This window comes from Ixodes scapularis, unplaced genomic scaffold (genome assembly GCF_016920785.2).
Source record: "Ixodes scapularis isolate PalLabHiFi unplaced genomic scaffold, ASM1692078v2 PGA_scaffold5__190_contigs__length_132052651, whole genome shotgun sequence".
Lineage (NCBI taxonomy): Eukaryota > Metazoa > Arthropoda > Arachnida > Ixodida > Ixodidae > Ixodes > Ixodes scapularis.
In genome coordinates, this window is record NW_024609880.1 from 36,169,832 (window position 1) to 36,185,984 (window position 16,153).

The 16,153-nt window shown below is 47.2% G+C and overlaps 1 protein-coding gene across 2 annotated transcripts in view; it reads left to right on the plus strand.

Annotated features, from left to right (window-relative positions):
- Nucleotides 1-2,044: 2,044 nt before the first annotated feature.
- The window catches only part of LOC115330199 (ATP-dependent RNA helicase DDX42), a 43,313-nt gene continuing 29,204 nt past the window's right edge, over nucleotides 2,045-16,153 (plus strand). Inside the window, exons 1-9 of one of the 2 annotated variants that reach the window (XM_029991920.3) lie at nucleotides 2,045-2,182; nucleotides 2,431-2,673; nucleotides 3,427-3,583; nucleotides 4,795-4,877; nucleotides 6,318-6,471; nucleotides 10,819-11,079; nucleotides 13,104-13,211; nucleotides 14,050-14,118; nucleotides 14,695-14,823. In XM_029991920.3, the coding sequence (XP_029847780.1) occupies nucleotides 2,441-2,673; nucleotides 3,427-3,583; nucleotides 4,795-4,877; nucleotides 6,318-6,471; nucleotides 10,819-11,079; nucleotides 13,104-13,211; nucleotides 14,050-14,118; nucleotides 14,695-14,823 (1,194 nt within the window). In that variant the 5' untranslated portion in view covers nucleotides 2,045-2,182; nucleotides 2,431-2,440. The remainder of the gene's footprint in view (nucleotides 2,183-2,430; nucleotides 2,674-3,426; nucleotides 3,584-4,794; nucleotides 4,878-6,317; nucleotides 6,472-10,818; nucleotides 11,080-13,103; nucleotides 13,212-14,049; nucleotides 14,119-14,694; nucleotides 14,824-16,153) is intronic. The other variant, XM_029991928.4, reaches the window with a different exon arrangement.

Consider the following 16,153-nt stretch of genomic DNA (forward strand, 5'->3'; position numbering starts at 1 on the left):
AGAACTCCGTTTTTTATTATTTTTTTTTTTTTTGGGGGGGGGGGGAAGTGGGATTTGTAAAGACGCTATTCTCTCATTCTTTCGTGTGCACTGGGGGGTCCACTCGTGTCAAATTTCCCTCCGAGAAGGGGAGGGGGGGGTCAACCTTTTTTGGGGGCAGTGGCGTACCAACTTATTTTTGAGTGGGGGGGGGGGGGGGGGCAAACCAACCCCCCCCCCCCCCCCGAAAGGCCCGGTGCCCTTCCCCTTGGCACTCTTTTGTAGTAACGCGTTACTAGTAACGCGTTACCGTAATTTCGTTACTTTTTTGGTAACTTGTAACTGTAACGAGTTACTTTTTTAATATGTAACTTGTAACTGTAGTTCTATTACTTTTTTCTGAGGTAACGATGAAAGTAACGACGTTACTTTGGCCGTTACTTTCCAGTGTTTTATGAATAATAAATATATCGCTGATCAAATACCCCCTCCCCCCCCCCCAGTTTAGATTTTCCTTCCACTTTTCAAATCGTCTATTCCGACATTTCGAGTGTCAAGTTGGCCTTGCACAAACTTGTGAATACGTTCCTTCTCACGGGTCACGACCCGAATATAGCCACGTGTAGATTTCATGAAAACATCCTAGTTATCTTTACGCACGCGATTGTACTTCGTGACTGAACTATTGCATCTTAGTGTCTTGAAGAACTATCTATGTTGTGTTTTTTCTTTTTTCTGTGAAAACACTTTTTAATCGGGTGAATCAACCGTGAAACAACAATACACGCGGAGGGCACTGCGCATGTTTCGTATTTTGATTTGCGCCACTACTCTGGCGTAGCAATTTTCAAACACTAATTTCGAGAAGCAACTTCTGCTAAGTTACAATATGAAGTAAAAAGCGTACTGTTTAATTTTATGCAATAAAACTTGGTGAGGGGCGTTTTCTAGTTTTTCCTATTTTTTTGTTTTATAGAAAAGTAACTGAAAAGTAACGTCGTTACTTCTTAAAAGTAACTGTAACTGTAACGAGTTACTCTTTTGTTACGGTAACTGTAACGGTAACTTCGCTACTTTTTTTTTAAGTAACTGTAACTGTAACGAGTTACTTTTTTAAAGTAACTTACCCAAGACGGGGCCCTTGGTACCCCTTGGGCGCCGCCAGCCAGTGTTTGCCCTGCCCAGTGCGCCATGGCGGCTGTTTCAGCGGGGGAGGGGGGGGGGGGGGGTAAAGCACATGCCTTGCCCTCCCCCCCTCTGAGAACTGGAGGGTAGGGCAAGCGCCCCCTTACCCCCCACCCCGGTTAATTAATACGCCCATGTTTGGGGGGTGGGGGGCGCCTCCATCGCACCCCCCCCCCCCCCGCCCCCCTTGGATCCGCCTCTACTTTTGGCAGGCTTGCAGCCTCTCAGTGCTCGTGAAAGAAGCACTGTGACTCCAAGCCTGCCAAAGATATCCTTCGCGTGCACACTGCAGATGTTTAAGACTTTTTCGGCGGCAGTTGTTTCATCGTGAAAACCCGGGAGGAGGGCGGGGAGGGGGGGGGGGGGGGGGGGGGAGTCGCGACAGGATATTTTATATTTTTGATCGATCGCAGCAGATTTTGGGGAGCACTGGGGGGCTATGCCTATCAAGTGACTTTAGGCTATGCAAGACAGCGGGACGAGGCGGGACGAAAGGACAGAGACATCGCCCCCTGCTGCGATTGGTCAGCGCCACGCCGCTGACCACTCGCAGCAGGCGTCGATGTCCCGGACCCCCGGTCCCTTCGTCTCGCCATCTTGCGTAGACCCCCTGCTAAGCTGCGAGACAAAAAATATTCTATTTCTCCACTTCATACTTCGCGCCACAAACTTTCGCCCGTGTTGCCATCAAGCTGTTCAAACGTGTTTAAAAACCTCCAAATGCCTCCAGTCAGCAAAAATACTTTGACACCTTTAGTCGCTTTTATAAATCCTAAATTCTTTTATTTTACCTATTTATATGTTTACAACTGATATCTAATTAAACGCAAATCATGATTTTTTTTCTTCGTAAACGCAAAGCTTTGCGAGCTCGTTGTTTACTCCAAACCCCACGGCCATCGCGACCCAAAAGAGAGTTCATCTTGTCCACTTTTGTTTGGCTCTGGTTTGGCTCAGTTGGCTCTGCGATCGTACCTCTAGTCCGCCTGAACAGAATGTAAAGAAACGTCAGGGACTAGTAAGTAAACTTAGTCTTTATCCGTAATCCTCACTGAAATGTCCAACTACCGGCACGTTCACTCTATACTTACCAATAACCGGGGGCATTGTGAACCGGGTGCTTGGCTTGGCGAGTGAATTGCTGCTTATTTGTCTTTTGCTCTAATTTATATTAAAACCAGAGAGGCTGGGCAGTACAGCCAGCCGGTAGGCCCGATTCCTCCACGAAATCTTACACCGGAACTTTTTCTTTTATTTCGTACGTAGAAGGATTACCATGTTCCACAAGGGGGGCGAAGGCCGACCGAGAGGCTTCGGCTTCGGGAGCTTCGCCGTTTCTCAGAAGAAACCCGACGTTCAGCTCGGTCAGAGCGCCTTGCCCGAAAGTGCTCCGGTGCCCGTTCTACCCGTGGTCAACAAGAGGGGCTACACTGGCCTGAGCACCATCACCCAGAACGCGCTGGACATCAATTATGGCAACCTCCGCAAGAGGCCCAAGACCGAGGAAGAGTAAGCGTACTCCGATCGCTGGCTCGCTCGAAACGCCAGCGTTCTGTGTTTCGCAGGAGAGTTCGTTTTTTATTGGATGGACCCGAGTGCACTGTCAAGTTTCCGGATGCATGCATTCGTTTCACACTACCCGACTTTTCGTTCTACGCATGCTGTATATAACACTTAAAATTGAAAGAATAAAACGCGGAGGACAAGCACAGGATAATGACGTTCTTTTAAAGAACGTCGTCGTGCTGCGCTTGTCCTCCGCGTTTTATTCTTACGATTCTAAGTATTCCTTTTCAACTCGCTCGCTTTTACCTGACCTGTAAATAACAGCTGCCGCGAAGATGTCAGATCCAAGTTCCGTGAGCACCGTTGAACACGACAGCCATACCGAAGGCAAAATCGAATCCAATAATTGATTACCGGAACCATTTGCACTCCCTGGTAATGGTTTGTTTAATATGTGTAGGTTTCGGGTTTGCTTTATGTGCTTTATGCACCAAAATTTGGGCTACTCATCCCTAAGTGGCACAAAATGTACAATGAAAGTACTTTTGGAGTAGCCAGGAAGCCTGCCCCTTGCACTTTTCTTACGTGTTGGTAGATGGCACCAAAACGAGGGGACCTGTTTTTGCCAAACGTTATCTGGACACTTTGTTTAATCGAGTGTCGTCGCCTAAGTGCGTTTCTTACACCGTGGACAGCACCGCTAGCTCTTATCTGTCCACCTGTGTACTTAGCATTCCCGTTTCTCTCGTGGGGCAGGTACTTTGAGCAGGACGAAGAGGACCACAGGGTGGGGCAGCTGGCGTACATCCCGGCCCCTGGAAGCCCCACCTGGGACGAACAGCAGAGAAAGGACTGCTCGGATGCCTCGTCCAGTGACGAGGACCCTCTCGACGCCTATATGGCCAACATCGAGGTGCGTGGCTTCGGCAGTGAGCCCCCCGAAAGGGACAGCGATAGCCTTTATGGCACATAGTGACACACACTTTTGTGCATATCCACTCTTTATTTACTCGATCTCGCACATTGCAGCCTTGTAGTCATTTAAAGTATGTAGGAAAGCGAACGCGTGAATTAAGGGTCCTACCTAAGAGAAAATCTTGACAGCTACTGTTAGGAGCGGTGAGTTGTTTTACATTTGACGGTATGCGCAATGGTGGAAATACTGTGCCATTTGTGTCAAATTGCACCGTGAAGGAAAGTCTACATCTCTCGTCCAAATCCTTTTTTTTTTGCTAAGATTGAGTGGTGCCAAGATGGGCTCGAACATATAAAAAAAATATATTTTTATCATTGGTCGATACTAATGTTCTGAGAAATAGGAGGAAAGGAATATAATAGAATATGTATTTCACAGCGTCTCTACTAACCGTAATGGCCTCGAGTTCGACCTAGAGGTGGCGCAACTGTCTATGCACTGCAGTTCATACTGTCATTCATTAATCGGCATCTTGTTACCATGGTTTTATCATCTATGCACAACTAAGCAGCATGTTCTGTGTTCGAGGAAATCAAGCCTGCCGTGCAACTGATGCTAACGAAAGTTTTTACAAAGGTGGGAAGGCAAAGTTGTCATTGCCTTTCAGTTCAACAGGCCAACACACGAATATTGGCATAATATTTGCAGTGGCATGGAGGAAAATGAAGTGTGGGCCTGTGCTTCGAAGGTTTTTCTGCTCCAAAAGGCGCTCCAAAATGATTCCCACCAATCGCATCACTGTTTGCTTCATTCTTGTTTGTTTTTAACTATATACATGTGTAAGAAATTTGATTTTAGTCGCACTGCTTGTGGGAAAAGTTCAGCTGCCTTTTTTCGTTTTTTTACGAGCATCCATTGTTTTTGTTTTTTTTATCTACTTTTTAATTTTAACTTTTGAATACATCGTTAGTGATAATCACGCCCTCAGGTTTAAAGGGTTGTCTGGAACTTGTGTCACAAAATTTGTGATAGCCATAATTTATGTAAAAATTGTTTCTAAATTTCCTGTGTTTTTTGCTGTGTTGTTGTTTTTGTGTCCTGTAGGTGGTTAAGAATTGAACAAACTGTTCACTGCAGCTTTTTCCCTTGATTGAAACCATCAAACTAGGGTGGGAAATGAACTCATTATTATCATTATCACCTTTCAGAAAAAGCTGCAGAAGGACAACGGAAAGCATGGCACAAAGAAAGGAAAATCTCCAGTCAAGGAAACAAAGATCAAAGAAGTGAAGTAAGTGTGTTTGGCTATTGTTTTTCCTACCACTGGACTCTTTTTTTTTTTTCTTAAATTGTCAAGGAAGTTGTTTATTCCTTCTCAGTATGGAAAAAGAAAGAGGGTCTGAGCTTGGGCATAGAAAACTCAGTTCTGCAGGCCACACATGATCTCTCAGAATATCTTTTGCAGCAAATGCCAGCTCTATAGAACTCTGTGTCACCCTTAGCTTGCATTCACTATTGGCATGAAGCCAGCCCTTATAATGTGCAATATCGGTTGCCGTTTGTAGCATGTCAAAATGAACAGCTATCGAGTGTTTGCTTTCTCAAATACCTCGTTTTCCAGTGTATACCGTAAAATTTCATATCAACGTCCTCCCCCGCGAGATTGCCCATTTCCTCTTTTGGCTGATTATCCATAACATAAAAATTCTGAAATAACGCCCACTTTCCCATTGAATATCACGTAATGTCTGATGGCAATCACATCAACTGCATAAGGTGCGGTCCCGATCCATAGTTTGTAGCGGGTATCCGCGTTTTTCGTCCTCCATTTGGGTGCAATATCTGCTTTTATGATACGCGAGTTTGTAGCGGTTTCTTGCGTGTTTATTGCACCGTGAATCGTGGATCTTTTGCATCCACAGTTTGTGGTATTTGTTCCCTTAACATGTGAGTTGGTAAAGGGTTCCCTCGTTTTGTGTCCACGACCTGCACATGCAATATCGGTTCCCGTGTCCCCCTGAGTTTGTCACGGGTTTGTCATGTGTTTATCGCACTGTGAAGTGCAAATCTTCTGGGTCTGCGGTAATCGTACCGGTGACACGGGAGTTTGTGGTGAATTCCCCTGTCTTTATTACACTGTGGAACACAAATTTGCCCTGCTTGCGATCTGTGGTATCGGTTTCCATTGCATGTGGTTTATAGCAAGTGTTTTTCTAATTTTTTATAAAATTTTGCTGGCGCATTTTAAGGATGGTTTTCCCCATATTTTTCAGCATTTATCCTAATTTTGTGTGGACACTCTCGCAGGACTTTACCCTAAGTCGCGGTTTTCTTACAAAATGTCTGTCAAAGTTCTTATACGACGGTTCGACTCGTGTGCATTTGTTTTCTTAGAATATGAATCTCAGCCATGCAAATTCGCTGCGGGGATCATATTTCTCGTTCGATTCGTCAACGAGAAAATTGAAACTGGCTCCTGCATGTATCGCAATCACAATACACATACGTAGTCTTCTCAATGCAGTTTCCCGGTGCCGACTGTACAAATGTGTAAGTGTGACTTAAGTACCCACTTTTTTTTGTGATACCTCCCATTTATGGGGGGGTGCGAATTATAGACTGAAAATGCGGTACTAAGCCGCTTCATATTGCCCCTTAACCATAAAAAGTCGCATGGAACGGAATAGTTTGTCACTATTGTCGTACTGACGCACCCTAACCCCGTTCTCAGGGGCGTTCGGGACGACATCGAGAACGAGGACGACGAAGAATCCTACTACCGCTACGTGGAGGAGAATCCAAACGCCGGAGCCGACAAGGACGACAGCGACCTCGAGCTGGAGTACGACGAGGACGGCAATCCGATTGCACCCGTCAAGTCCAAGGTGGGTTCAGCATTGCCCCGAGAGGGCTGTGAGTTACCACTCGAGAAACTTACCTTAACGGCAACAGGAGTCAGGCCGACGGTCCTCTGCTGAAGTCTGTTGGAGATTAGGGAGAACTTTGTTTCATTGGCACCAGTCTTGGAACAAAAAGGTGCCGACTGACGGCGCTCTCTTTGGTGGACGTCGGGAAGCCGACGGATTCGAACCAAGTGGCACGGCGATGCCATTCTCTCTTGGGAGCTCAAAGGGGGTAGGCCGGAGCCTGACCTGCAGTTTGCGCGTGGCAACAGGCCATAGGCTCGTGTCCTTTCGAGCCATCTAATCGCAACGACGTATTGTGTTTTTTAGGTTTTATATTGCAACATTTGAAGCAGAAACCATAGTTATCTTACGATATGAAACTTTATTACGAAGCATGGTTTTTCAAATTTTACGGCTTACCGAATTTCCTTGGCCATCTCTGCCCCACGCTAAAGTGCACTCCCCTTTCAAATTCAGCGCCCTAGAATGCACTTGTTCTTTTCCAGGGCTATGTGCACCTGCACTTCTTTATTGCATCTGTACAAAGACCAGGAGGGTGTTCCTCGGCTGTCATTAAAAGGGGGACATTACCCAGAAAAAAAAACTTAAACATAAAAAGTTGATCTTGCCTTATTTACATCCACCAACATCTAGAGAGTATTCCGAGAAAGGTGCATGAGTTAACACTGAATAGTTACTTTTTATTAATTATTTTCAGTCCACCGATGCTAAAATAAAGGTAGCGGTTGGAGCACTTTGAAGGCATTTTTCTCCGTTCCACTTTTTGGCATAAATTTCATTTTAGGAAACTATTGATTGGTAATGGGACCAAAGAAAAGACCCACTCATTGTTTTTCCTGACTGGATTTTTATGGGCAATGCAACTGTGGAATTGTTTTTGACTTCGTGGGTGTCTTTTATAAAAGATGTAAAGATTTTGTCGCCGACATAAAAGGCAAAAATTTTATTTGATTTTTCACCGCGGCGTTAGCATAAAATACATCACTTTTTGGAAGTTCCATTTTCACAGTTGCACTCTCCAGGTATTCTGCTGCAGATATTGTGAAGAAAAACGTTGGGCATTACATTAGTTTTCTAACAATAGTTTTCCTAAACAAAGTCAGTGTGTTCCTGATAAAAACAACTATAATTTCTCTTAGGGTTCATGTACAAAGGTGAAACTTTGCACTGAATTCTGCCTCGCATCCTCCTGGTATAAAGCGTATTGTGTCACCTCCAGAACAGAGGGCAGGCTGCACCAGCAACTTTTTTATTTTTCAATTAAAATTTTTTGTTTGTTTTACCTAATGGTTAACACACGAAGAAGCAAACAAAAAGACAGACATTTCAACACCTATGCAGGTGACATCCTCAGTATACACTGACACAAGTCAGGTGAGAGGCCAGGCCTCTCACCTGATTTGTGTACTGAAGATGCCACCTGCTGTATACACTTTTTCGAGTCACTGGGTCATGGGCACTAGTGTGGCGTCTGGTATTCCACAGAAGAAAACTACTACGCATTCTGAGAAGGCGTTCCACAATTCACTAGACAAAAATGGCAGCGTACAAAAGGCAATTTTATTTTTTCTTCATTCATTTTATTTTATTTTATAGCATTATTTCACAATATTGTACAATCAGTGGTTGGACCCATAGCCAAAGGCTAATTTGGGGTCCAATAGCAAAATAGGTTTTTGAGTGCGATGGGCAATATGTCTGACATAAGGTTAAATTAACATAGCATAATCGATAGCTCTACATATTACAAATCCGACACACAGCATGGCAAATTTCTGACCTAAACTTTCATATTGCAACTCGAGAAAAACTTTTTTTTTAAGGGCAATTGTTCAATTCTAAAGATTGACAAAGATCAAAACTGAAACTTTGGCTGCATCTGGCAACGTTGGCCTCGGGCCACCAAGAACATTGCTTGCACGTGGTATGAGATGTCACGTGAACCTCTACGCAACAACGGGCGGGCGTGTGCCGGATGCAAGTGTTGTCTGCACCGCACTCCTCACCACGTTTTGGCCTCTGCGACATTCGATGACGTCTGCACACGTAGTGTCTGTAGTGTGAACGAAACTCCGAGAGACAATAATCACTAATGGTGAGCAGAGGTCGGCATTTTAGATCGCCCTCACTCACCCTCACAACCACGCTCACTTAAGCCCCTCACTCACCGTCACCCTCACAGCTACACTCACCTTCAGCTCTCATTCACCCTTATCCTCACAGTCACACTCACCTTCAGCCCTTTACTCAACCTCACTGAACCTCACGGCCCTCACGCCCCCACGCCGCTCACTGCCCTCACGGCCCTCACACCACTCACCGTCATCACGCCCCTCACTCACTCATGGCCCTCACACCCTCACGCACTCGTAGCCCTCATGCCCCTCAAGCACTCGCCGCCCTCACGCACTCATACCCCTCACGTGCCTTAGGCACTCGTGACCCTCATGCCACTCAGGCTTGCTTCAGATGGGGCAAGTTCGCCCAGAAACTTGACGTCGCAACTCCAGCAACACGTGCCGCCCGCGTTCACACGCAGCAAACAATTGCTGCAATTTGCCATCATCATGAAATTTTATTTTTCTTGCACTATCTAAACACACTCTTACGTGCTATAAACGTGTTTGTATGCATTTAAATCTCATTGAGAATACTAATGCATCTTTCTGAAACAGTTTATTTCCAGAAACAATCAATTTCAAACCAGAACTAAGTCTTTTGTTGTCATCATCGCCGGCACGAGGTATCACGTGAAAATATCGCGTCCCCTATTGGATGCAGCCGCTTCAAACGTCTTCGAATTGCTCTGAGTTGCTCGCTTGTTTCGAGCCGAACCCGATCTCAGCAATTCGTGTCGATCTAGGGAAAGCTAGGGAACAACCTGCCACCAACACCAAAGTTGCTGAGAAAGTTGCTCCATCTGAGGGTGGCCCCACGCACTCATCGCCCTCACGCCCCTAATGTACTCATGTCCCTCACACCCCTCACACACTCACCGCCCTCACACCCCTCACGCCACTCACCGCCCTCACACCCCTCACACACTCACCGCCCTCACACCCCTCACGCCACTCACCGCCCTCACACCCCTCACACACTCATGGCCCTCGTACCCCTCACGCACTCATAGCCCTCACGCCACTCACTGCCCTCCCGCCCCTCATGCACTCATGGCCCTCACACCCTCACTGCCCTCACGGCCCTCATACCCCTCACGCACTCGTGGCCCTCACGCCCCTCATGCCCCTCACACACTCACGGCCCTCACTCACCCTCACACTCATTAATTTTCCTGGTTCAGGATCTCACTCACCCTCACCTCACCTGTGAAGATGAGGGTGAGTGAGGGCCCTCATGAGTGAGGTTTGGCGAGGTATGATGGTGAGACGACGACGGCGGTTGTCTCGCGGGAAACGGTGGTAACGGCGGGAGGGCCGGACGGCTCCCAAGAAGCGCGCTGCGCAGGCGCATTACGCCAATCACGTGGGCTCCGCTGAGCGCCTAGAAGAAACGCTGCTGATGTCACTTGTTATGCTTGCCTGGAAAAGTAAAACAAACAAAGGGGTGCTGTGGTGATAACATTTAGCTCAATATTGGCCATGCCCACGCCCTAGACTTGACTGCACTGTTGGTTGCACCTCAATTCGCCCGCTCAAGTCATCCGATTTTGACAACTTAACGAGTTGCAAAGTTTGCTGGAGTGTTTAAGAAACATTTAGACGGAACTAATTTATAATATTTCATGTGCGGTCTTCCTAGGCATTACTGAAGAGGACTGCATTGTTTTTTCGAACAAAAATGAAGCGGAGTTGCTTTTTAAAAACGTTACTTGAATAACCACCGAAAGATAGCCCACTCCTAGTAATCATAGTGTTCAGATCAATGATGACCATGGCATAAATGCTTCCTAGTTTGCTATGGTGGGATATAAGCGAACATTGCTGACTGGGAAGCAGTCATCTTTTCTTCATTGCCCCTCGCCACAATAAAAAGTTTGACAGAGACACAATATCTAAAAATATAATTTTTTAAAACTTTTCTCGATTGCAGACTGAAAGTTAGCCCACTCCTTGTTTTCACCAAATTTTTTTTCGGGTTTAGTTGGGCTACCCTTCGGGATTTTACGGTAAACGTTTTAGTCATGAATTCTCACGGCTTTTGTTTGTTTGTTCTTACTCAGACACAAGGTCTTGGGTAGCGAGGTACAAGGCAGATATGCTTTGCCCTTGGCGAGGCCCCGTTGCCCGCCCACGTTGCTCGGCTGCTGACGGCAACAAAACGTCTTTGCACTCTCGTTCCCCGCAGTACATCGACCCGCTGCCACCGATCGACCACTCTACCATCAGCTACAAGGAGTTTACCAAGAACTTCTACCAGGAGCACGAGGAGATTGCAGCCCTATCCCCGGAGGAAGTGGATGCCCTGAGGGCCACCCTGGGGGTCAAGGTCACCGGCCCGCTTCCCCCCAAACCCGTGACCAGCTTTGCCCACCTGGGCTTTGACGAGCCCATGCTCAGGGCCATACGCAAGGCCGAGTACACCCAGCCATCTCCCATCCAGGCGCAGGTCGGCTACTTTTGAAGCGACAGCCTCACGTGGGAACCCCGCACTGGCCTTGCCCATTCGTGCCGGTGTCGATCGCGCCGGTGTCGATTGCACCGGTGTCGATTGCGCCGGTGTCGATCGCGTTGTTGTCGATCGTGCTGCAGCAAGGCCGCAGGAGAGGGTGTCGACGATGGGGCGTAGCTGTTGGTTTAGATGTCATAGCGTGGGAGAGGGAGGAAGAGGGAAGCAGCTTCTAGCGCCAGGCTTGTACAGTGCTCGTTACAAGTAATCAAATCACTTGTCTTTGATCACTTTTTGGAGTAAGTAGTCGTGGGAGTAATCGATTACCTTTGGAAGTGCTAAAATTACCTGTAGCCTTTGCTATTTTTCCCTCCTTTTTCTAATGGCACGCTTTGTTTGTACGAGTTTGCTGCTTGGAAATCCTGGAACCAAGTGTCCGACAGGAGAATGGTTTACCGACATTTGTGGAGTAAGGAGATAAGTAAGTAGCTAATAATTTGGCGATTCTAAATCAATAATGGACAGTATGAAAGTCCTGATTTGAAACTGAAGTAATCAGAAAAGTGACGGTTACCTCTTTGAGCGACGGCCAGTGAGTTTCCTTTTCAGGTGACCAATCTAATTCAATACTTTTTAACCAATTGTAGTTGTAATCAATGACTTTCTTCGAGTAACGTGTACAAGAGTGGATAGCACTCCCCTCTCCGCCCACCTCCTCTGCTGCATAGGAATGGGAGCAGCGAAGTGGATTAGGTACTGCACGGCAGTGCTGTCGCACCTTGCGATTGACAGAATGTCAAATCCGGGCGACTTTTTTAACACAGAAATAGTTTCAACGGAAGCACAATTTGGATTTGTGTTGCCGTGTGCAGCCACACCGTGCTGTCGTTAGCCTAGTCTAGCGTGTTAGCTTTCTGCTAGACTCGGCGGCAGGTCACGTGACCATACAATGTGCGTCGCGCTGTGCGATGTGGCATTGCATCATGGTGCCGCCCGGCTTGCGGTGTCGGACCGTGGTGTCCTTACATGGCATTCGTGACACGCGATGTGAAGTCGCGGCGTCACGTGATGTGACGCCACGTTACGCCGCGGCGCGACTTTCCGTTGTGGCATCACGTGACGCGATGCTCCGCTTAGAGCCACCGAATGAGCTGCGCGGGGAGTATCGACACTTCTTTCCCCGTTGTTCTTGTGGGTGAGGCCATTTTGGTGCCGAGTGCAGTGCGATCGGAGATTGCTACGGTTAAAAAATGCTACTTCCTTAGCTTTGGATACGGCGAGGAGGACATAATACAGGCCCCTCACTGTCACAAGTTGAATATTTAATAATAAAAAAAATTTTAATGCACTTTTTAGAAGTTGTGGAAATAAGCATATGATTCCAATTAGCAACTTGCTGAGTGTCATTCAAATCCACTGAATTATTAAATATTAGAAAGTCCCGAGGCCCGTGGGAAGCGCGGGGCTGCGTGGAAGCTACTACTCGTGTAACAGGCGCAATGCTGGCTGTACGGAAACGCACGTGGTGATAATATCTGCTTTTCTGCGCCGCCAGCCTCGTGTCTATTGCACGAGTGGGAATGTTTGCTTACCCATGCGCTTTGAGCCTTTCTAGAAATAGCTAATTTAGTGGTTTTGGATGATGCTTGGCAAGTTTCTAACTGAAACCATAGTTTTTTTTCGCGCTAATTAAGTTAAGTAAGAAATTATAGTTAATCATTTGAATTATTGTGACGCTTAGCCCCTATATTATGTCCCCCCAGCCGCACATCTCCCCTGCACAGACCTCGTCGGTGTACCTTTTGCGGCATTTTTAACAGATCTGTTAAAATTAAAATCAAACACCCCGTGCATCTACTTAACGACATGGCAGAAAAAAGATTACTTTAGGCACACAGCCATATCATTCTGTTCATTTGGCACGTGATCGCCGTGCCTGCCTTTGTGCCCTGGATAGGCTCCGAGATCGAGCTCTTAGAAAACGGTTTCAGCGCAAAGTGCCCATACGTGCGCGTGCTTCGCAGGGTGTTCCTGTGGCAATGAGTGGCCGAGACATGATCGGCATCGCCAAGACCGGTTCCGGCAAGACGGCGGCTTTTATCTGGCCCATGCTGACGCACATCATGGACCAGGTGAGAATAGGACCACTCGTACCTGCGGAAAAATTCGTGAGCCAACTGCAATTGAGTTTCTTTGCGACCACTCGAAGGGGGGACGGCATCGCCTTAGAACGGACACGTCTAAACTCTTTTTTATTCCGTCTGCGGGAAGCGATAAGAACACGCTCTTGGAGGGAGTAGTCTCCTTGATTTCCTCTGCATTGTTCTTTAATAACGGGTTACATATGCGCGCTACAAATTGACGCCGGCTTCGTAGACCGTTCGTGCCTTTCGTATGTCTATGGAGTAAATGAAACTTGCATCTGGTACGCCCATGTAAATCTTGTTTGTTTAGGAAGTTATTTGTGTCCATTCGTATCTTCCACCGACAACAATCTGTTTTGTAGTCACTAAAAGGAAGAGACCAGTGGGGAGGCCCTTCGGGTTTCCCACCTTCAGCCCAAGTTCCCCACCTTCGACGACGCTCCGGCGAGGCACCTCGGAAGGCGACATGCACATGCGTGAAGCTGGGCGTCCGATAGGGTTGCCCCGCAGTTCTCGTATCGGCGACCTAGGCGCACTCTCGTAAGCTCCATAAATGAGTCGCACGATAAATGTGGAGATGAACATGGAGTGAGCACGTTCAGTCACGAACCGAGCGAGCGCTGTGTGTTGCATACGGTTTCGTGCAGTTGTAGCTTTTGTACCTTGCCGTCTCTGCCTTTGTTATGTCCCTTGCCGTCTCTGCATACTTTCGGACGTCGAAACGAGGGACGAGTTCCGCCCCATGCCAACTTGCTGACCATATTTTGGCATGACGAATGACACGCCGTTTTAAAGCAGTACGGCTTTCTTTTCTTCCTCTTTTCAGCGAGAATTGGTCGAAGGAGAGGGCCCCATTGGACTCATCCTTGCTCCAACGAGGGAATTGGCCCAGCAGGTGGGGACACACTTTCTGCATTCCATCTTTGGTTCTTTTATTTTTCTATCTTTTTTTTTAGAAAGCCATATAACATAGACTTTGTTATGTATGGCCGGCCTGTAACCGTTTCTGGTTCTCGCTCTTGAGGTGGATACAGAAAACGCACGTGCCGATCGAACACTGATGCAGCGCTCGTCGAATCACGAATTGGACATGTGTGCCAGCTGCACGTTTCCAGTCGGTGTGGGCTACTTTTAGTGCACGCTGGACGAGAGAGCTCTCCACACTTCCAGCGTTCCCGCTGGACCCGGTGCCGGTGCATTCCTTTTGTTCTGCTATCAGTGCGTTTTGTCGAATGTCTTGCAGCACTACACGCTGGGCAAGCTTTTATTAATGCGAACGGCGCACCAACGTCGGTTCTATGTGATAATTAATGATAGACGAGATCCTCCGCTCACCTCGTGTAATGGCTAAAGACCTGCTGTCCCTAGCTTGAGAGGGGGCTAGGGACGTGCTGTCCCTAGCCATCCTCAGTCTAGCCACCTATTGCTGCTACTTCTTTTGTGACGTATCAGTGTCGTCGCTTCGACGCAGATCTACCTGGAGGCCAAGCGGTTTGGTAAGGTGTATGGTGTGGGCGCTATCTGCTGCTTTGGAGGTGGAAGCAAGTGGGAGCAGTCCAAGGCTCTGCAAGAAGGGGCCGAGATTGTCGTAGCCACTCCCGTGAGTCCCCTGTTTCCCGCAACTTTGCTTGCACTGGGTTCCATTGTTGGTGCCTCGGCGGCAGTATTTGTTGCACAGAGTCGCACGACCGTGCCGACCAAGCTCTTTTTCGCATCTGTCCAGCACAAAAAGGGGATGTGTTTTTTTGTGTGGCTCTACCGATTTTGCTCAGATTTTAACATCACGGGTAGAGTCGCAGATTGTTTCCTTGAGCGCATATTGCCGCTCCAGGGCAGAACGGTTTGGGACTCCAGTCGAGCAAGATTGGGAGTCTTGGATCCCGACGAAGCTTGGCGCATCGGCCGAGCAAATGCCAAGACAGCATAGAAAAGTTGCGACTGCCGATGAAAATACACTGATTCGTGCGGGTCTGTTCAAATGTGCTGGTGTACATGCAAAATAAGAAAAGGAGTCTGCACATTGCTTGGACAGAGGGTTGAAATAAAACTCGCTTTGGAGCAGAGGGGTGTGTGTTTAACGGCATGAGCAAAACAATAGTGTGCATGAGCGCGTGGCAGAGGTGCGTCTCCGCCCCCATCGCGTTGCTTCTGCCGCCACCATGCCGCACATACTCAGTTTTGGGTCCAAATAATTTGCTGGCGTGCAACCTTTTTTCTGGCACTATGTGACTATGGTGACTAGTAGAGAGCCTAGATTGTAGAGAGGGTTAGACTTAAATCATGGGGGGCGTGTGCAACTTAATGGCGGACGCCTCCTGCAGAGATTGACCGCAAGTGCGCATGTGCTGCATTAAGAATGTGCAATGGCGGTGAAGGCAGTACAGCAACAGTTTCAACTCTCGCCGCTGTTGCAGCATTTCTCTTCTCTACACGCATCACTTGAGAGTGCCAATTTACGTGAAATCGATTACTTTCATTAAGACAATTCATAATACCGGTCATTTTTGCTTCGTGGGGCCACAAAATTGCTTCGTTTATCAGAAATATTTGTTAAGGAATTCATTGTTGTATTTGGAGAAACACATTGCATAGGAGATTGGTCAGGACTTTTATTTTAGTTTGTTGGACAGGCGTTTTGTACTAGAGGCATTCTTTATAAAGGCATTTGGCTGTAATTGTTATAGCAAAGATGCACTCAGGTTGGAGAAGCATCCTTTTTTTAACTGCAAGTTCATCTCACAAACTTGCCATCGTAATAAGATTTAAGATCATGCTCTGAATTTAGTTCTTGATGTTCGCACCTTATACTCAGTGTATGCCGTTAATCACTCTTAACTCTTTCCTGACCATGTTCATAAACCATAGATCACCGGTGATTGATGGTTTCAAAGCACCGTCAAGAAATTGAATTTAGTCCGGAGAATTACTCT